This window comes from Mirounga angustirostris, unplaced genomic scaffold (genome assembly GCF_029215605.1).
Source record: "Mirounga angustirostris isolate CCGP_5_RB_7025 unplaced genomic scaffold, mMirAng1.0.hap1 SCAF_1, whole genome shotgun sequence".
NCBI lineage: Eukaryota > Metazoa > Chordata > Mammalia > Carnivora > Phocidae > Mirounga > Mirounga angustirostris.
In genome coordinates, this window is record NW_026991709.1 from 67,149,872 (window position 1) to 67,171,399 (window position 21,528).

A 21,528-nucleotide genomic window follows, 5' to 3' on the forward strand; every position below is an offset into this window, starting at 1 on the left:
GGTTTGAGGCTGTGGGAAAAGCACACCACATTGTTCTGAGCTAGCTTCTCCTCGATCCCCATTTTTTATCAGATCCCCATTTTAAGTTGAGGAAGTGACATGAGTGTTTGTGACCTTCGGATTTTGTGCGTTCCACTTTGAAGTTCATTGATACTTGAAGGGAAGGCTCTTGAATTTCCCACTCTTCTGTTGCCCTTGTCTCTCTCCCCCAGGTTACAGCTCAGCTTAATGGAGTGGGGATAATAAAGCTTCGCGCCACAGAGAAGCCAGGCAACTCAATCTAGTCATAAATCCGCTTGCTTGTAGCCAGCCCTCCTGTTGGCTCCCCTCCTACCCCACTTTTCAAGTGTCAATAATCTGTAATGTCTCTCCTCCCTCTCACTTTCTGGGAGGGGTTGCCTCCCACCTGCCTTTCCCAGCCTCAGACCTCCGTCCTCAGGCAGCCAGTGCGTCCCTCTCTTTTTGCCTTTCCTTCTGCAAGTGGTAGTGGGACTTGGGCTCTTTCTTGCTGAGCTTCTTGCTGTCCTCATCTGTCCTTAGGACATGCCTGGAAGGCTGAGTAGATTTTAAGAAGTTGTCTTCCATCTGGGCAGAATGGGGTGTGCAGGACCAAGAGCAGAGGGTGTGTGACCTACCCGAGGCCTTGGAGCAATGTATGACAGAGCCCTCCCTGCAGCCTGGGCTGGTGCTCTTTCTGTCACAGACGTCACTCAGAGAGGAGGAGCTTTCTCAGCAGCAGTGAAAGCCTGGCCACAGAAGTCAAGGTCCTTGATCGGCTACTGGATGGACTTTAGTATATCCAGACTAAATACTTTGCCCCAGAAATGCTCCCTTCTTTCCCCCAGACCTCTGGGGTCAGGACTCCTACCCCCTGGGCTGCTAAGGACCCCCCTCACAGAACCACTGTGTGCCGGGTGGTATCTGGGGCCCTGGATACAAGGGAAGGAGGCATGGTCCCTGCTTGGCCTCAAGGGCCTCATAGTCTACTCTGGCAAGAAGCAGCTCAAGACAGCCCATTCAGGGCCACTCCACTGAGCGACTCAGCTTCTGTCAAAGGGCCTGGCACCTAGAGTTTCCCTTTTCCTCTACTGCATGTTCCTGTCCCTGAACTCTGCTCCAGATTCCCAAGACATGCTCATCAGGGAGGTGGATCTTTCCAAAAACAAGTCTTTTAAAATTTTTCAATTATAAAAATAACATATATGTTTATTTATAATATATATGGTATATATCTCTTTATGCCTATTTACATATAAAGAATCTAATACTACAGGAAGGTCATACCCCTGATAAAGGTAGGTATAAAGTAAAAGCAAAAGCCAACCCCCATTGCCTTCCCCAATCTCTATTCCCTCCCGCCTCCTGCCTCCCCACCCCACTTCCCACATCCCCACCATGTCCCTTAACTTCCCAGCACCGCCCAACCCGGCTTCCCCAGTTTCTACATAGATCTTCCTCCAGCTATTTTTCTTTCCTGTTCCAAGCCCCCGCTTCACTCTCAGTGGTCTGGTTCCAGTGACTGCCCTTCTTAGGCTGGCTTGCTGAGTCTCTGGCATTGGGATTTTCTGTCCTGTCCTCGGTTTTTGTTTCTGACTCCCCTCTCTGGGAAGCTTCTTTGGTTTCCTGCTGCACAAAGGTGGTGCCTTTTTAAAGAGCCCAAATTAAAAAATCATGCCTCTTTTGGCCCACCTGACACCCCTTGGAAACATCTTCATGCCCTTTCTAAAACAATCTCCCCTCCAGTTATTCATCTGCCTTGCTCTTTCTTTTGAATCATGATAAAATTAGATGCACAGAAGGTGATTAATCTGAGACCTAGATACTTTAAATTGATGGTAATAGGAATTTGCACTAGGCTGACAGTTGCCTTTATACTTTCAGTAAGCAGAGAGCTTAAAAGGAAAAATTAATAGTGATACCAGATTTGGGGGGAGGGGATAACTTATTTCCAGCCAGCCTAACGCTGTTAGTGGGCATCCAAGTGCCACTCAGGAGGGACCTCTAGGTGCCGCAGGGGTGGTGCTCTGACAAGCCTTGTCAGCCAGCACATTGTGCCCTCTAAATGTTTTGGAATGTATAAACCATCATTCCTATAGAGTGTGTAACATTTTCATGAATTTGAGCTATTCTTCCCTCTGCTGGGTCAAATTAGTAAAGTGTTTTTATAATTGCCATTGAAGCAGTTAAAAGAAGTCATCTTAGTATCTGCCCCAAGTGAGGCTGTGCTAGGCCCTCTGTGGCATTCTGTTCTGATAGGACCTGTGACCAGCCCAGCTGTCTTCTCTGCACCTGCAGGGGGTGTGGGGAGAATCCCTTGACTGCCCCCCCCGTCGCTGTCCACACTGTTCCGGGGCCAGCTGGCTACTCAGCCAGCTGCCCATCTCAGGAACTGGCTCAAGTGCTCAATTCACATTAAAGTTGTAGCCTAGCCTTAATTTGGTTTCACACAACACTTTGAAAGTCATTATCATCTTATTTTAAAAAGAGAGAAAGCAGATGAGCAAAGCCATTTCTGGTCCCCGCGTAGGCTGGCCCGACTGTTGGCCAGCTCTCCCCATGGGGCATTTGGCCTCTCCCACCTGTGTTTTGATCAGAATTAATTACCAGTGTCAGGGAATTCCTCCCTCAAAGCAGTTCTGTTCTCCTGGCAGTTGTGTTCAGCGTCTGGGGAATGGTTGGAGGAAGGGGGCTTGGGTTTGGATCAGCTAATGCTGAGGGAGGGGCCGAGAAGCACCACTGTCACATGCAGGGCCTCTGGAGTTAGGGGTCCTCGTCCGCTGTGATAGGTCTGTTCCCTCAGGAACCCAGGCCCTGAGAAGCGTCGGGGACTCGCTGTAGCTGATCCTCCTCTCAGCCTGACCTTGGACCTCCCGTCCCTGAATCCAAGGTTCAGGTTGATTGTAGAGCCGAGGGTAGAAGGATAGCATGAGGACCAGAAGCTGGGTTTGGCCGCTTGGTCCAGGGTGGGGATTTGCTGGGAATGGAGAATTTAGCAGCAGGACACGAGCAGTAGGGGCTCAGGTGGCATGGTTCCTCCTCCCTCCACCTTTCCCAGTCCCGTTCTCTCAGGCCTGAAATGGACAGTGGGTACCGCTGTCCCTAGGGAAGGAGAAGGGGACTCTGTAACCTGCTCAGAGAATCCTGAGCACACATCCTCCTTTTCCAAGCCCAAAGGTCCCCTCTCTACCCTAGCTCCAAGGACAGCCCTCTGTGGAAGGAGCTTGCAGAACAAGACCACAGCAACCCCCAGCCTCTTCGGCCAGGTGTATGATGGGAGGATGTGGGGTGGGAGGTCCTGGGCAAGAGCAGACCTGACGTTTGCACAGGAACCTCTACAAAGTCCTTGTGCTGACAGCAGACACAGGGGGCAGTGTTTGAGTGGCAGGGTTGACACGTGGACCCTGACAGTCTGGCGTGCAAGGGGTGGGAGTCAGATGAACCCCCACAGTCTGTTGGGTGGAGGGAAGCTCCTGGAAAGGCTCCTCTGTCAGTGCCAGGGAGGGCCCCTGGCTCTGCAGCCTCCCCTGCATGAGCAACATTCGGTCCTTCCCCTCCCCTGCAGGGTGCCCGCACTGTAAGAAGGTCATCCCACACTTTACCGCCACTGCCGACATCTTCAAAGATGACCGAAAGGTAAGGATACCCTTCTTCATCTCTGTCCTGCTTCTGACTTTGCTCTGCCCCACAGCTCTCTACCTCCCTCCCTTCCGTTCAGGTCCCCTTCCTGAATAGACTCTGCTGAGGTCAGAGAATTCCTGGGAACCAGGACATTCTTTTCATAAGGCAGGACAGGGCAGGCTGAATTTCTGCTGTAAAATCAGTTAAAAGGGATACACTGCACTGTTACAGCCCTTCCTGGGAAGAGGGGGTTGGTAAAGGGGTTATCTATTTATTTTTAGCGTTTGAATCTTTTTGTGGTAGGATTTGTAGTCATGCATTACTTATATAATTGAAAATACAAATAAAGAATATCCAACAAAAGTCAACCAGAGGCAGCCAAGGTGGAGGAGAACAAGGCTGTCCTGCAGAGCCTCATCCCACCGAAGTAAAAGGCTCCTGCTGATGAAGCATAAAGTTAACAAGCTAGAACTACAGATTGGATTAAAGTGTGGGGAGAGGGCACCCCCAGGCACCTCCCTAGGCAGCTCCACCAGCCAGGGCAGCGCGGGCTGCTACCAGGTGAGGGCAATGTGGGACTCCGGGGCTGAGGCGTGGTGTGGCAAGGGCAGACCCTGGAGCTCAGGCCCGGTGCGGCTTGAATGCTGCTAAGCCGTGTGGCTTGGAGAAGTCCTATCGACTCTCCAGGCCTTGAGTTCTCTTCTCGCCAAAGCTGGGGTCCTGCCCTAGATGATCATGAAGACTCTTCCCAGCCTGGGACTCTGTTGTAGGAATGTGTCCCCCAACAGGCCTCAGAAGCATGCTCATACACACCCAGGCCCAAAGTTGCATGCATGTACACTGGGTGAGATGCTTGGGTGCAGCTGGGGCAGGCTGGACCCACACGCCAGGAGGCGCTGGAGTTGGCCCTGGGGGGTTGGCGGTGATGGCATGTGAGCGCTGTACAGGGACAGCAGGTCAGAGGGAGCCCGGCTGGAGCACCGGCACATGTCTGGGGAGGGGGATAAACTCGGGACTCAGACCCCAGGACCCTTCCCTGGACTCAGGATGTCCCATTGTCACCCACAAGGTCTGGCTGTGCCCTTGAGGCTCCCTTCACCCCACCAGGAGGGAGTAGAAGGACCAGAAACCTTTTCTCCTTTGCCTGCCCCTTGACCTGTATGGAGAGGGGCATGGCAAGAAGGGGCTTCCTGTCTTCCAGCTCCCTCCCCACCCACCGCCCTCTGCCACCCAGGGCCAGTGCACATGCAGGAGTTCTGGGGAGGTTCGGCCAGTCCCCTAGGACTCCCTCACAGTCTGGGTGTTGCTTGGCGTGGGGAAGCCTTTGCTCCCTGTAGCCAGCACGGGACTGGCAGGCATTCCACATTGACTCCCATCGCCCCACGCCATGAGACGGGAGAGTGGCTGGGGTGTGGGGTCTTCCCGTCCCCTGGCTGCTCAGGTCTTTGTGGCTCCAGGGTCTGTGAAGGGATCACCTCAGTCCAAGCGGGGCCAGGCTGGCTTTGCCCACAGTAGCAGCCAAGGGCCGGTCCTCCTCTTCCTCTCTTCCATCTGCTGATGCACAGGGATGCCATTTCCACAGGGACCCCACTAAGACACTGATAAGCCTTTGCTTAATTGTCTCAACTTGGGCCAGTTACGTTGCTGGCCTTTTCCTGCGCTCATTCCCTCTGTCTGTTATGTCCTCTCTCCTCTCCTTCCAGCTCCCTGTGTTCCAAGCCAGAGATTACCCTCACTCATTTTCAGGAGCACATTAAATCTCTCTGCCCCTCTCTGCCAGGCATTTGGCAGGCCTGGGTTTCCTGGACGTGGCTCTCAGTAACACCAGGGAAGCATTTGCTCTCGGCCTGGGGGACTAAAGTTACTGGTGTCACGATTGCTGGGTGCCATCCTAGAACTGTCACATCAGAGGTCCAGGGATGGTTCTGGGAATCTAATTTTTTTTCTTTTTTCTTTTTTTTAAGAGAGGGAGAGAGAGCAGGGGAGGGGCAGAAGGAGAGAGAGAATCCTAAGCAGGCTCCATGCTCAGTGCAGAACCTGACGTGGGGCTTGATCTCAACGACCCTGAGATCATGACCTGAGCCAAAATCAAGAGTTGGATGCTTAACCGACTGAGCCACCCAGGCACCCCAGGAATTTGTAATTTTTAAGAGCTGCCTCTCGTACTAACCACTGGCTGATGTTTGGGGTCTGGTGGCCCATCCCTCTCCTACTCATGAGGGATCAAGGCCCAGAGAGGAGCTATGTCCCTTGCCCAGGGACACGCAGCTGTGGGTCATGGACAGCCAGAACAGAGTCTCTTGACTCCCAGTTTTTCTGGATACCCTGTGCTCCCACCTCTTAGCTAGAATTGTATTCCGCCCCCCGCCACCCTGAAGCCAATCTCTGTTCCTTCCCCAATCAATATGCAGTTGGTTGTTCACTTCCATTTTCATAGCCAAAGTCAATATTAGCTCCTGCAGAGATTTATTTTATTGAATCAATAAAGCCGCATGAGGCAGTTCATATTTTAGCTGGGGAGCCTCCACCCCCTCCCAGGGGTGGAACTTGAGCAGTTGACACACTGGCTGGAGAGAGGGCTGCATGCTGCTCGTGTTAGAACCGATGGCGGTAGGGAAGGGGCCACGGAGGACATGGGCCTGAGGTGGAAGGCTGGCGGGTGCAGGCAGGGGTCAGGGTACCACTGGGCCGGCAAGGTGGGGCTCATCTCTCACTGCACATCCAGCCTGGGAGTCAGGCTGGCCAGCAAGGTGTGAAGGTCATCCCAGGACAGGCGCCCTGAGGCAGAGGGAACTGCTGTAACTTTGGCCATGGTGTGTGTACTCCCTTGCGTTGACAAGGCTGTCTGTCCATCAGAAAGGAAAGCTCCCTGAGGGTAGGGACCTCATTTGTCCTTGAATTCCCTCCAGTCTTGACGCCTGAAACCTCTGTAAATGCTGACTGAATGAAGAAACAACAGCATTTGATATCTTTCGAAAACTCTGCTCCCACTGGTGCTTGAGAGCATTATGTCACGTTGTCCTCGTAGTAGTGTAACCAACTGGGTATTATCAATCTCCCATTTTACAGAAGAAGAGATTGAATCTGCGAGAGGTTAGAAGTCTCTCCCAAAGTCATCCAGCTGGGAAGGGGCTGCTCAGAACCAGATAAACAGGCATTATCAGAGGCCTCCCAGAAGCAAACTCAGGTTCCGGGACTCGTGTGTAGGGGGTTTATTTGGGAAGCGGCCTCAGGGATAGAGGAAGGGGGAGCAGTCAGGAAAGGAGCCAGAGCAGGTGTATTAATGAGCAGATTGGTGCATGCATAATTAGGTTCAGTCCCTAGAGACCTCACCATGGACAGAAGCGCCTCACCCAAAGGTCCAGGAAGCCAAGGAACATGTCCTCAAGCCCTGTCCATCACTGGCCTCCCTTGGGGCTCCCTGCAGCCGAGAATTGTGGGTGCCAGGGGCAGGTGTTTGGCCAAGGGGTCATGGCAGGATACCAACCACTGTGGAGCAAATCTAGAAGTGATAGTGCGCATTCAGTGCTATAGTTCAGTCAGTGTAAATCTGGAGGGGGTGTGGGGGGGCAGGCATTTAGACAGGAGAAAGGGGGATAGGTGAGAAGAGGTTTATTTGCTGTCTTCTTTCCAGAGTCTAAGCCGCTTCCTTCAGAAAGAGCCGCACTCAACTCCTCTGCTCCCATAGAAATGGAGTGTGGAGGAGTCTTTGCAGCCGGAAGTAGCCCTCGGTGTGTATGTGGCTGGCAGCTGGTTTAGGGGATTCAAAATAAGTACACATTTTTAGTTTAGTCAATTTATAAAACTGTACCGTGTATTTCCCGCGGCTCCGGGGCATGTAGAGACAAATTAAATTCATAATTTAAAGCAGAAGCAGGGAGAGCAGCAGCCTGGAGCAACCCTCATCAAACACTTCCTCGGCGTAGCAGAGGCGCCTTGGCCCCTCACCGAGGGCAGGACGCAGATGGCTGCCCGGTGGGCGCCGTCTCCCCTGGGCTGGGCCCCAAGAGCCGGAACGCTGAGGACAGCCAGAGGAGCACCTGCCTCGTGTTTCTGAATAATTCAGAAGGCGTTTTCGAGGGTGAGCTGGGGTTCTCAGAAGGCTTCAGGGGCCCGCCTGCTGGCCGGGTGGGCCAGGCTCCATGCGGACACCAGCAGACGGCACGTTGAACCCGCCAGAAGGAGATGGCTGCCCCTCCGCTCCAGCCACATGTTGCCTGTGGGAATGCAGGGCAAATGCCATCAAATCTGGCTTTTAAACAGAAGCCAGAGAGCCACACTGCTATATAAAATCTTTGGGCTCTTTTTCGAGGTTGGCAGCTAATTCAGGTTTATTTTATTTTTTTTTTTAAATTCTATGTGGGCCAAATAGAACAGGACTGAGAGCCAGATATGGAATGTGTGCAGCGAGTTTGCAAACTCTGCTCTAAGAAGTCTCATCGTGCAGACGTTCTGTAGCTGAAGTGGGAGGGAAGCGTGAGGGCCGGGCAGGGGCAAGCGTGGCCCGCCGGTGACCAGAGGGCAGGCTGCGCCTCACTCTTCACTGTCAGGCCTGCTGCCGGCACAGCAGTGGCCCCTCTCACCTGGGCACAGGGGCAGTGAGCTGCGAACGTGACTGTCGGTGGCCTGCAGGGCTCTTCTACTTGGAAAGGGGGCGTCCCTCCCCATGTGAATAACCCATAGCCGTAGAACCATGGGAATTGTGGCTACTTAATGATTCGAAATTTCAGGCATGGTGATCGTTCAGTCGGGATGCCTCATGGGCCCTGGTTCTCATTCCTCTCTCTGGTGCTGGTGTGGGCTGCTCCTCCTGGGCCGGTGCTCCCTGCTCGGGCCTTCGTGCACCTGCTGCCTCGTCCTGACGCAGGTTGTAGATCGAATACCGTCTCCTCGGAAAGGCCTCCTTGACCATAAAGCAGCCCCTCTGGCTATCGTCTTCTTGAATCACCCTCTTTTAATTTCTTCAGAGCATTCACCGGGCTCTAAACAATCTCACTTGTTACGTGTCTATTAACTGCCTTCCTGCAGTAAGAACGGCAGTCACTTAATGGCTGGACTTTTTCAAGGTCACCAGTGTACTCCTAACACATAGCAGCCCTTGGGTAGATTCTTCCTCTTACCAGAATCTGCCCTCCCCTCTTCTGTAATGCTTGTGTTTGGTGCATTGCCGTAAAGCGACCTTCTCCCCTCCTTCCCTGCTTTGTGACCCTCAACAGAAAGAAGGTTCCCCAGGTCTGCTTTATACCCTCTTATTATTATTTTTTTTTTGACAGAGAGAGACACAGTGAGAGAGGGAACACAGCAAGGGGAGTGGGAGAGGGAGAAGCAGGCTTCCCGCGGAGCAAGGAGCCCGATGCAGGGCTCGATCCCAGGACCCTGGGATCATGACCTGAGCCGAAGGCAGACACATAACGACTGAGCCACCCAGGCGCCCCTACCCTCTTATTTTAAAAGAACAATAAATAGTAAGGGAAAACTACCAGCGTGTGGAATTTGGTAGATGGGCAGGAAGAGGCCAGTGGCCAATTTGGGAACTTCCTTCTGCCCGAAAACTCTGTTTGCTTTCCTCATGCTGAACTCTTGCGGTTCCTGGAATGTGCTCCCCTGGCTGGAACTTCTTTCTCCTCCTCCTCCTCCTTCAGGCCACTGCTCAGATGGCAAACCCTGCAGAGCACCTTTGTGCCCCTCCCTTGGCAACCTGGACCACCTCCATCCCTCACACCTCCTTTTGTGCCTTGGAATTGTCTCTATCTGACCCCTTTGACCAGACGCTGAGCCCCTACTAGGGACAGAGCTCGTGTCTGGGGCCCATAGGAGTGATTATGATAGCAGTGAACATTTCCTGACTACTAACCACGTGCCAGGTCCTGTGCCAAGTCACCTCCCCTGGATTCTCTCGCTCGGCCTTCATAATATTCTGATCACCTATGTATTGTTATTACCCCCGTTTTACAGATGAGGAAACTGAGGCACCAAGAGGCTAGGTCATTTTCCATAAGTCTTACTATGCTGCCAAGCCAAGATTTGCACTTGGGAAACCTGACTTCAAAGCTCTTGTTCTTAACCTTGGTACTCGACTGCCTCCCCGAACAGATGTTCAGGAAGTGTTAGTTGATAAATGAATGAGTCCCACCATGCCTCACAGAAAGCATCACAAAACCTGCCATGTTTACAAATGCTCTCAAGTCATCATTTCCTTCATGGCCATTCTACTCTTGATTTTAAAGGGTGGTCTGAGGGCACTGCAAGCTGAGTCCCCTAACCTTACCTGTCTGCCTTGAGAATTGGAAGCAAGAAGCGGCAGTCTTCAATGGAGCTCTGAGCTGGGGAGGCTTTGGTTCAGCTCATCCTCGCTATTGAGAAAAATCAGAGAAAGCACATGGCGTGGGCCTGAAGTGCGGTCTATGTGCGGAGGGGCTGGGCCTCGGGTCTCACATGGGAGGCCCCCTGCGCTGACCCCGCCTTTCTTCGGGCCCGCAGATTGTCTGTGCTGCTGTGGACTGCGTCAAAGAGAAGAACCAGGACCTGTGTCAGCAGGAGGCCGTCAAGGCCTACCCCACGTTCCACTACTACCACTATGGGAAGTTTGCCGAAAAGTATGACAGCGAGCGGACGGTAAGCTGGGGAGGAGCACCCGCCCTGAGCTCTTTCTGTTGGGCAGGGAGACAGCCACTGAGAAGGACAGCCAACGCCGCAGAAGTCCGCCGTGTGCACGCCGCTGGGAAGGCAAGGGCCACGGGCCTGGCTGGAAGAGTGCCCCCAGAGGTTGTCCCGGAGTCCAGCTCCCAGAGCCTGGCTGGGTTCTGGGCGTTCGGCAAGGGCTCCTCCGTAGCCAAGCAGACCCTCCCCACATGGGCAGCCACGTCCACTGGCCACTTCTCTACGTCCAGCAGAGTGTGCACATGGAGGGTCAGGAAGAGGGGAGAGGGGGAGAGGGTGCACATCTGCATCAGGGTAAAGGCTTTTTTCTCTTTCTCTTTCCCTTCCCGACAGGAACTGGGGTTTACCAATTTTATTCGAACGCTCCGGGAAGGAGACCATGAGAGACTAGGGAAGAAGAAGGAAGAGTTGTAATTTCTGCCTCAGAGAAAGCTTTTCCATTACACTGTGAATGATAACCTGTTTTGTTGTTCTTTCTGAATTTCCACATGTTCTGAAGACAATTTTTTATAGCCGCTTATGGCCATTTTGTACAATTTTGAAATAAAATCAAACCAATTGTTTGGTGGTGTGGGTCGTTTCCACAGAGCCTGTACTAAAAGAGATGGAGAGGTGGATACTTGTGTTGTCCCTTATGCCACGTCCCCTCCTGGGAGGTAGAGAGCCACACGCCGGTGTCCCATCTGCCTGGGAGAGACACATGAGGGCGGAGAGTAGGCACGAGGAGGGTGGCATGGAACAGTGCCCTTCTCAGCCATTGGAGAGCAGGACGGGGAGATCTGAGCACAGCATATCCTGTTGGAAATGACTGGTTTAGGGAGGAAATATGTTAAGATAATGAGGGAAAACGAGATGCTGAAGCTTACGGTCACCAAGTACTATCTTTGTCTGGATCATTTCAGTTTGAGTTTGGGTGGGTTTTCCTGGAACTCATTTACATGTTTCTCTTTCTTCAACTATTTCTGTCTTCTCTTTTCCTCTCTCTGGTCCCTCCCTGCTCTCCCTTCACAGAAAAGCTGAGTCTCCAATTCAGGGCTGAGCGCAGTGGGCAAGCCCAGGCTCAAAGGAGCGTCTAGAATGGAGTAGGGGAGGGGCCTCTGTGTGCTGCTTGCTCTGTACCCTGGAAGGGGCAGACGTGAGTGGCATATTCTCCATAGGCATGCAGTTGCCGGGTCAGCCCCCGCTCACCCTGCCACTGTAACCTCCAAATGTTACTCCCATGTTCTCCGTGGATGGGCACCACCCAGGCTCCTGGTCTACCCCGACATCTCACTCTGCCTCCTTCCTCCATTCCATCTCTCTCCTGATCGGCTTTCACACCGGTCATGCTTTCTCCATCTCTGGGTGACTTAACACCAGCCCTGTGCCCATCGGTGTGCCGCCAGAGCCGGAGAACCCTGTGCTGTGTCTTGTCTGCCCACCGGGAGCAGAACAGCCCCCGCTCCCGCTGCCTTGACTTGACTTCTAAGCCGCCGTCCTAGCCTTGGATTTGGGCAGTTCCAGAAGAGGGGTTGCCTAAGCTGCAGTGCTTAGCTGCTCACTTGGGTGGTTCTGTTGGCTACTTGGCCTTCAGGAACAGCCCTGTTTCCTAGCCTGGCCCCCTCCCGGCGGCCTCCAGCCTTACTGCTGATGGGTCCGCTAAGAGGAGGACCAACAGCACAAAGCCGCAGAGCTCCTCAGGGCTGTGCTGACAGGTGCCACGGCTCTTTTAGGTGAAATTGGAGGTTCTCAGCTTCCCAGTCCACCCTCTGCTGCTTCAGCCTCGCTTTTTTTCTCCTAAGCACACACTTCCTCAGCAGTGGCCCTGGTCTTGCCCCAAGTGAATGGGTATGAAAGAAAGAAGCATGCATTTAAACACTTGTCCTGAGCTCCTGCTGGGTACTGTACGCAGTCATACAAGGAGCCATGTAATCCTGACACTGTGTCGTGCACCGTTCCTACAAGGGGCACCTGAGAGCAAGTGCATGCACAGACATGCTTTTTCCCTAATGGTGATTTGGAGGCTTTGCAGGAGGAATGTATTTGCTTGTGTCTTCAAAAAAATTCGTTTTTAACTGTATCTTTAGAACAATACCTGACAAAAACCACTTCCCGACTGAGGACTGCTAGTGCCGACCTTCAAGGTGCGGGGCTTTCTTTTAGTCTGTTCCATAGCCTCAAGGTCAGATTGGCCTGGCCTGGCTTCTTGGTGAGGGCTTGAAAGCACCAGGAAATGGCATCACTTCTCTGTTTGCAGGATTTGATAATTATAAAGCTTTGTCAGAATGTCTAGTGCTTACCATGACTTTGGGCATGACCTGAGTAGGTTCACCCCAGCTCTGGGCAGTGGCTTCTATGGACAGAGCTCCCTACCTCCACTCCCCATCCCCAGCCTCGTCTGTGCACTCTCTCCCACCCTTCACCCTCATTCCCCAATTCTGGAGCTCTGTGCAGATGGAGCAGTACCATGGCATCTAGTTAGTTCTGTTCCTCCTGCCCACACTTGTTTCATATGGAGTTCATTGATCTTCAGTGCAGAACCCTCTCTACCCCTTGGGGACCTGCTGTCATCTCACCCCCCCTTCTCCTGGATCCTGCATTTGCAGGCAGATTTCTCTGCAGGAGGTGTCTGTGAGTTAGGGGAGAACTGAGTCCCAATCTTCTTTCTGGGCTTTGGCACAACCTTCACCTCAATTTCTCTCCTCCTCCCTGGTTTGCCTTAGCTTCCCACTTTACTTGCATCCCCCATGCCTCTCGCCCACCAGTGATTCCCTATTGCTGCCTGACTGGAGCTTTCAGAGCTGGCCCCCCAACCTTTCTTATCCTCCCATGCTACTGCCTCCCTTTCTGGAGGTGCTTGGCTTCCAGAAACTTCTGTGCCAGGCACAGGGAGGTGATGCTCTGGGTTTAAGAAGTGATGTGTGTGTTTTTGTGTGGTATCTCATTGTGGTTTTGATTTGCATTTCCTTAACGATTAGTGTTGTTGAGCATCTTTTAAGGTTTTTTTGGCCATTTATAGATCTTCTTTGGAAAAATGTTTTTTGCCCATTTGTCAAATGGGTTGTTTGTTTTTTGTCATTGCTGTCTTACAGGAGTTCTGTATATTTTCTAGATATGAATCCCTTATCTGATCTGTGACATGCAAATATTTTCTGCCATTCTGTGGGTTATCTTTTCACTTTCTTAATAATGCCCTTTGATGCACACAAGTTTTTAATTTTGATAAAGTCCAGTTTATCTATTTTTTCTTTTGTTGTCTGTGTTGTCATTACCAAATCCAATGTCCAAAGCTTTTCTCCTATGTTTCCCTCTAAGAGTTTTATAGTTTTAGGTCTTATGTTTAGGACTTTGATCCATTTTGAGTTAAATTTAAAGTAAGGGTCCAGCTTCATTGTTTTACATATGGCTATCCAGTTTCCCCACCACCGTTGGTAGAAAAGACCATTCTTTCCTAATTGAGTCTTGGCACCCTAGTCAAAAATCATTTGACCATATATGTGAGGGTTTATTTCTGGGCTTTCTATTTTATTGCGTTGATCTAGATGTCTGTCTTTATACCAGTACCACGGTTTGGATTACTGTAGATTTGTAGTAAGTTTTGAAATTGGGAAGGGAGATTCCTCCAACTCCATTCCTCTTTTTCAAGATGGTTTTAGCTGTTCAGGGTCCCTTGAAATTCCACATGTCTGTGCCATTAATCGTGTGTAATTTGCAAAACCAACACTGCAATCAAAATGCAAAACTATCCCACCATTACAGAGATTTCTGCTATGTTCCTTTATGTTTACTCCTCTTAAAGACTCCCCTCCTCCTCACAAACGTTGGCAGCCGCTAACTTGTTTTCCATCTCTATACTTTGCTCATTTGGGGAATGTTATATAAATGGAATCCTACAATAAATAATCTATTAAGATGGACTTTTCTCACTCTACATAACGTCCTTGAGATCCATCCAAATTGTATGTATCAGTATCTTGTTTCTTTTTATTGCTGAGCAGTGTTCCATGATATGGATGGATGTAACACAATTTATTTACCTGTTAGGGAACGTTTTGGTTGTTCCCAGTTTGGGACCATTACAAATAAAGCTGCCTTTTGTCTAGATGAAAGTTTTTATTTCTCTGAGGTAAATACCCAGAAATATGATTGCTGGGTCATATGTTAAGGATATGTTTAGCTTTTAAGGAAATTGCCAAACTTTTGCAGAGTGGCTGTACCATTTGCTTTCTTTCCAGTGATGTATGACAGATCCAGTTTCCCCATATCCTGCTCAACATTTGGTATTGTCATTGTGTTTTGTTTTGTTTTTTTAATTTTAGCCGGTCTAATTAGGTGTGTAGTAATATATCATCATGGTCTTACTGTGCATTTCACCAATAATTAGCAATGTTGAATATTTTTTTCATGTGCTTATTTGCCATCTATATATCCTCTTCAGTAAGATGCCTATTCATGTCTCTTGCCCATTTTCTAATTGGATTTTTTTTTTACTGTTGAATTTTGAATGTTCTTTATATATTCTAGATACTAATCCTTTGCCAGATATGTGGCTTATAAATATTTTCTCTTATCTGTAGCATGTTTTTTAATCTTAACAGGGTCTTTCAGAGAACAAAAGTTTTTAATTTTGACAGAATTAATTTAATTTCTTTTGTGGATCATGCTTTTGCTGTCATATCTAAAAACTCATCACCAAGCCCCAGGCCCTAAAGTTTTCCTTCTATGTTTATTTCTAAAGTTTTACATTTAAATACATGATCCATTTTGAGTTAATTTCTGTACAAGATGTGAGACTTAGATTAGGCCTGTGGTGTCCAATTGTTCCAGCACCATTTGTTGTAGACTGTCCTCTACTGCATTGCTTTTGCACCTTTGTCAAAAAGCAGTTGGCTGTACTTATAGAAGTCTATTTCTGGATTCTCTGTTCTGTTGATTATATATGATATAATATATCATATATATAACTATATAAGATTATGCTTATATAATGTACTTAGTATCTAATAAGTCTTGAAATCAAGTAGCCTGATTTCTCCCACTGCCTTTTTTTTTTTAAAGATTTTATTCATTACCTAGTCAGAGAGAGAGAGAGTACAAGCAGGGGGAGAAGCAGGCTCCCCGCTGAGCAGGGAGCCCGACGTGGGACTCGATCCCGGGACTCCGGGATCATGACCTGAGCCGAAGGCAGACGCCCAACTAACTGAGCCACCCAGGCTGTTTTAGCTGTTGCAGTTCCTTTTCCATATAAATTTTACTTATTTTATTTTTTAAGATTTATGTATGTATTTTAGAGTAAGCGTGCATCGGGGGAGGGGTAGAGAGAGTGAATCTTCAAGCAGACTCCCTGCTGAGCATGGAGCCCAAGATGGGGCTTCATCCCACAACCCATGAGATCACGACCTGAGCCAAAACCTAGAGTCAGATGCCTAACCGACTGATCCACCCAGGTGCCCCTTCCATATAAATTTTTGAATAATCTTGTCTATCTCAAAACACACACAAACACACAGAGAAAGATAAAGCCAAAGACACAACATGTAAATAACTGGTGAATCTTAGGCAGAGGGTATATGTGACGTTTTATAAGTTTGAAATGCTCTCTTCCCTTCCCCCACAACCCCCCGCTGCCCGCAAAAAAAAAAAAAAAAAAAAAAAAAATTGCACATGGGGAAAAAAAAACCCCAGCCCTCAATATATAAACTCAGTGTCCCAGTCTAGCAGGGAGGGCCTGAGTTTAACTGTCTCTAGGCAGCTGTGTTTCCTGTGTGGCCAGGACCCAGTTCCCCTGTGCCCCAACAGAAGGCTGCAGAAGTTGGCTGAATCTGGCTGAGTTTGCTAGAGGTTGTAACCTCAGTGAGATCACAGGCCAGCCTCAGGGGGCCACAGCACCAGCAGGAGGGGTGCCCAGCCAGGACTAGAAAAGGACGGAGGATGCATGCGCCCCAGGGTTCAGGAGCAGACAGCCACAGAATACCCCAGAGCAAGCTCAGTTGCCGCTCAGCAGCCACCACTCAGGTGCAGTGTTGACCAGCAGAGGGTGCAAGGATCTGCAGGACCCGGTGGGGTTGTAGGTCCCTTCTTGGCTGTCTCAGAAAGCAAAGTGAAAGTTTGTCCGCACCTTGTAGAGGAAAAGGGCTCTGAAAGACTGGACATTTACTTACGGAGTCATCCTATAGTTACCTAAAGAGAATTTTCAGTTTATTGGATCAGACTGAGATCACGACTTCTACTAAGTCAACTAACAGGAAAACAAACCCACATCCATTTTTCTCTCATAAATAGGCACTGTGTAAATACACAACTCCTACATTTCTGATAAAATGTAGTGGGGCCCAGTACTGAACACAAGAGTCCAGCTGAGAACTGGCCAGTATAGGGGGAAAGGACCATGAATCCCTCATTCCTGATCTTTTAAGATATATCTTGGCTAATCTAGTCCAAGATTGCAGACTCACTGTCAACAAAAGCCATCAAAACTTTTTCATACTGCTTACAGAAAAGACCAACCCTTGATAGTTCATTTCCATTGAATATTTTTCTTCACTGATCTTCAAGGTACTACATGTGTTGTAATAAATGTTGAAAAATGCAGAAAAGCACGCAGAAAAAAATTTAAATTGCTCATAGCCTTGCTACTCATCAGTTATTCAATATGTTGGTGTACTGTCTTCCAGTTTTTTTTTAAGATTTTATTCATTTATTTATTATAGAGATAGCCCATATGGGGGGAGAAGCAGAGGGAGAGGGATAAGCAGATTCCGCCCCTAGCGCAGCCCCACACAAGGCTTGATCCCACGACACCAAGATCACAACCCAAGTAGAAATCAAGAGTATTTTGCTCAACTCGCTGAGCCACCCAGGCACCCGTCTTCCAATTTTTTTATCACACGCAAATGAAATCTCAGTATTTTATAACTTTTAAAAATATTTTACAAAGTGTTTACAAATCTTTCTATATCATTAGGTATTCTTCCTCAACATAATTTTTAAAGACTATATAGCAGAGTTTCTCAACATTATTTCTTGGTGCTATTGACATTTTGGGACATAATTCTTTGCTGTGGGGAGCTTTCCTGTGCATTGGAAAATTTTTAGCAGTATCTCTGGCCACTTTCCCCTAAATGCCAGTAGCACTCCCCTTCCCAACAGATTGTGACAACCAAACTTTGCCAAAGTCCCCTGGGGGGCAAAATCACCCCCCAGTTGAGAACTGCTGCCATGCAGCACTTCATCCTATGTAAATACCATCCTTTACTTACAGATCTGTGTCATTAGATGTATATGTTATTTATAGTTATTCTCTGTCATAAATAATGCTGGGATGGACATCTCTGGTGTTTTTTTTTAAGATTTTAGTTGTTTATTTGTCAAAGAGAGAGAGCCAGAGCGTGCACAAGCGCAAGGAGAGCAGCAGGCAGAGGGAGAAGCAGACTCCCCGCTGAGCAAGGAGCCTGATGCAGGACTTGATCCCAGGACCCTAGGATCATGACCTGAGCTAAAGGCAGATGCCTAACGACTGAGCCACCCAGGTGTCCCCTTTGGTTTTGTTATTTTACACATTTTCAGAAGTGACTTTCTGGGTCAAAGAATATACTTATTTTTAAGACCTGCAATATATACTGTCAATTTTCCTTCCGTGGTGTGCCTATTTATACTCTTACCAAGAGTATATGAAATTACCTGTGTTTTTTTTTAACTCTGGCTAGCTCTGGGAATTATAGTTTTTAAAGATCTTTGCAAATTATATTTTTGATATAAGACAAAATTATTCTAGTTACATTTATCTCGAAAATCCATCTTTGTTTTAGCCTGCCAGGATGTTTTAGATTCTGTTTTTGTCTCTGACAAGCTTTCTATCTTTAACTTCATGTCACTTGCAAATTTGATAAGAATTAAAATGTGAAAAATAGAGTATAGCCTAGAACGTTGAAACAGGCCAATAGAAATTTCTTGTCAATCCATTAGTTCCGTATCTGTAGGCAGAGTCGTTCAGCAAGTTCCTAACCCACTCAGTCGTCCCAGCCTCCAACTCCTATCTTCAGCCTTTCCTGAAAAATACAATGAAAAGTGTCATCAACTGTTTTGTTGAGGAATTTGTCTACCACATTCTTCTGTTCAATCAATCTAATAACCCTGTGAAAGAGTAATAACCTGTGCACAGTCCCTTACAGTTTGGAAGCATCTTTAGCTGCCCCATTTCATCCAAGCTCACACCCCTCCATGGTGTTGTGATGAAGAGGCTGAGACTCCAGGAGACCAGCTGAGTTAGGCAACTTGTCCAAGTTCACAGAGCTGGTGAGTAGCTGAGCTCAGATGCAACACAGGGGCCCTTTCTCTCCCCCATAACCAACAGAACTTTCAGTTGGTGATGCTTCTTTCTAGTGGTTATTGCCTCCTCTCCAACAACCACTAGTCATTACTGAACTAACCAGCATAATGCTGCTCAGTGCGACTTCCCTTTCCTGGACCATGAATTCACCACGTCTCACATTCTTTCAGGACCCTATGGGGAGATTTGTCTGGGCCAAAAAATTTGAAATTATAATTAGAGCAAGCAAGTGCTTTTCTTCAAACTTTCAACCAAGGTTGATCTTTTACAAATTTGTCTTTTTTTTAAATCTTCTCCACAAAACTAAATCAACTAATACCTAATACTTAAATATATATTATATATTTATATTATACATAAAATATGTATTTAGTTATTAACTTAGTGTTCATATGGTTTTATATATGTATGTATACATATATGTGTATATGTATATTTATATATAGAAGTATATATATTTATATATGCCCACTAAGTTAATAACCAAATTATATATATACACATATATGTAATTGTATATATATATAGAGAGAGAGATTGAGAGAAAGAGGGAGAGAGAGAGAGAGACTGTTTTATTGTCCTCCAGTTTCATGCCCCAGAAATAATTGCTGTCAAGTTTGAGTGTATCCTGCCAAGAATTTGTTTTGTTTTCTTTTTTGGGTTCATAAACAAACATATAGTATGCTTTTTATGTGTGTGTGTGTGTGTGTGTGTGTGTGTATATGTATGTAGATACACAGATTCAAAAAATTCTTTTCCACCAAGATCACATACAGTTGACCCTTGAACAACATGGGGATTAGGAACATCAACCTCCCCATGCAATCAAAACTCTGCATATAACTTTTGACTCCCCAAAAACTTAACTGCTAATAACCTACCGTTGACCAGAAGCCTTACTGAAAATATATGAAGTCAATTAACAAATATTTGGTGGGTTATATACATTATATACTGTATTCTTATAATAAAGCTAGAGAAAAAATATCATTTAAAAATCATAAGGAAGAGAAAACACATTTACAGTACTGTACTGTATTTCTCAAAAAAGTCCATGTTTAAGTGGATTTGCACAGTTCAAACCCATGTGGTTCAGGGGTCAACTGTATAAATTCATTTGTGTTTTTCCTGGTATTTTAAAGTACATCTCAAATTTATTTCAATTTAAGGAATCAAAATCCAGCTTTTTTTTTTTTTCCAAAATGGGCTAGCCACTTGCCCCAACACCATTTTGAAGAGTTTATCTTTTCCCCACTGAAATACCACTTCACCACGTAGTAAATTTCAAAATCTATTTGGCTGCCATACATCCTGCCCTGTTCCCCTACTTTGTCCATTTTCATTTCATTTTGTTTTTAAAAATCCCATTCTAATTACTTTTTTGCTTTTAGAATTTCCCTGGCTGTTTCTGCATATTTTTTTCTGTTAAACTTTCTGTCTTGGATCTCAGTTCCTTATCATCCGAGATCATCCTATCCTTTTCAGAACAGTGGTGGTTCCCTTTGATGGAGTAAGCAGAAATAACCATTGTGGCATTTTACTCTTTTTCCTAATCCATCAACATGATGCAGTTGGCTCCAAGCAGTGAGCCCAGGTCTCCTTCCTTGAACGCCTCATTCTTGACTTCATTACATCAGCCCCTTTATCTTATCCGTAGCTCTTTGTTGCAAGCCTCAGTCAGCTGGGCTTCCCAGGAAGCCCCTCCAGATCTCCTTATATGCCCTCCTTGTTCCATTGCTTTCTGATTTGAGCCAGTCTCCCAACACAAACCCCGCTGGATTCTTCCCTGTGTGTCCTCCTTTTCTTTTCACTGTGATCACTTCAAATTGTAAAGTCAGAAAACCACATTTTCAGGAACATCTTCATCCTCTCCAGCCACATCTCCTACTCCAAGTATTTCAGCTTAAAGGAAAGGCATTCTTTCTATGACAGCACCCCACAGCCTGAGCTGAGGATTATGCCCCATGGACCCCAGATGCCTTCCTCTCTCCAGGTCCAAGTCCCTCACAACGAGGAAAAGGAAGGAAGAGATGCCACCAGCATTTTGTCATTGGAAATCAGTAACCCCAAGGGGTGAATTCCCTGTGATCACCAGAATTTTCTGCTACTTCACTCCTTGGGAAAAGAATAGATTGACATTTGTGCCCATTTTTTCCCAGGTACAATGGTTCTCAATCCTGGCTTCATGACTAACCACCTGGGGACCTTGAAAAGCTATCAGGGCCAGGGTCCCACCCCAAAACCACTGAATCAGAATCTCTGGGAATGGGTCCCTGGCATTGATAGGTGTTAAAAGATCTCCAGGTTGTTCTAATGTGCAGCTGAAGTTCAGAACCGGTGGGTTGAGTCCTGCAGGCTTCACCGGTGTGCACTACTGAGCTTACTTAACACATATGGAAGCCAGGCTAGGGGACTTTGGAAAAATCAAGGGAGAGATGTTTTTCCAACGTTATTCTCCAGAGTTGGAAAATTTTCATTATGATTAAGTAATTAAGTTGCTTGTGATCTATTGCTACCTTGAAGTCTCCTGAAAGTTGTTTCTAAAAAACATTCAGTAGGAAGCTATATATGTAAATCTGTCCACATTATCAATGCAATGCAGGATCCATGAGGCTAAAATATCTTGGCTCCACGACTCAAAGGCAGTCAAGTAAGTGATGGTAACAACACCACTATATTTGTGCAGACCATAGAGTGAGCAGGACATGTAGAACATGACATTTCAAATGCTGCCACATCACTGGGTGATCAGCCTGGCAACCAGGCTGGGAGTCTGCCAAGCAAATGTCTCCTCTAACAGGATGTTAAAGCCTCAGCAGACTAAGACTTTAATTCCTGTCATCATCTGACTGCTTTCAAACCTTCCACTTTCTGCAGCATGGAAAGAAATTGGTTTGAGTTTCAAAATTCTTCTATCAAGAAATAAACTAACATGTGAAAGC

The 21,528-nt window shown here is 47.6% G+C and overlaps 1 protein-coding gene across 4 annotated transcripts in view; it reads left to right on the plus strand.

Moving 5' to 3' along the window:
- Positions 1–13,277, plus strand: part of PDIA5 (protein disulfide isomerase family A member 5) — a 91,865-nt gene extending 78,588 nt beyond the window's left edge. For 3 of the 4 annotated variants that reach the window (XM_064570456.1, XM_064570496.1, XM_064570564.1), the window contains 3 exons: positions 3,563–3,633; positions 10,099–10,233; positions 10,612–13,277. In XM_064570456.1, coding sequence (XP_064426526.1) covers positions 3,563–3,633; positions 10,099–10,233; positions 10,612–10,692 — 287 coding nt within the window. In that variant the 3' untranslated portion in view covers positions 10,693–13,277. The other variant, XM_064570528.1, reaches the window with a different exon arrangement.
- Positions 13,278–21,528: the final 8,251 nt, after the last annotated feature.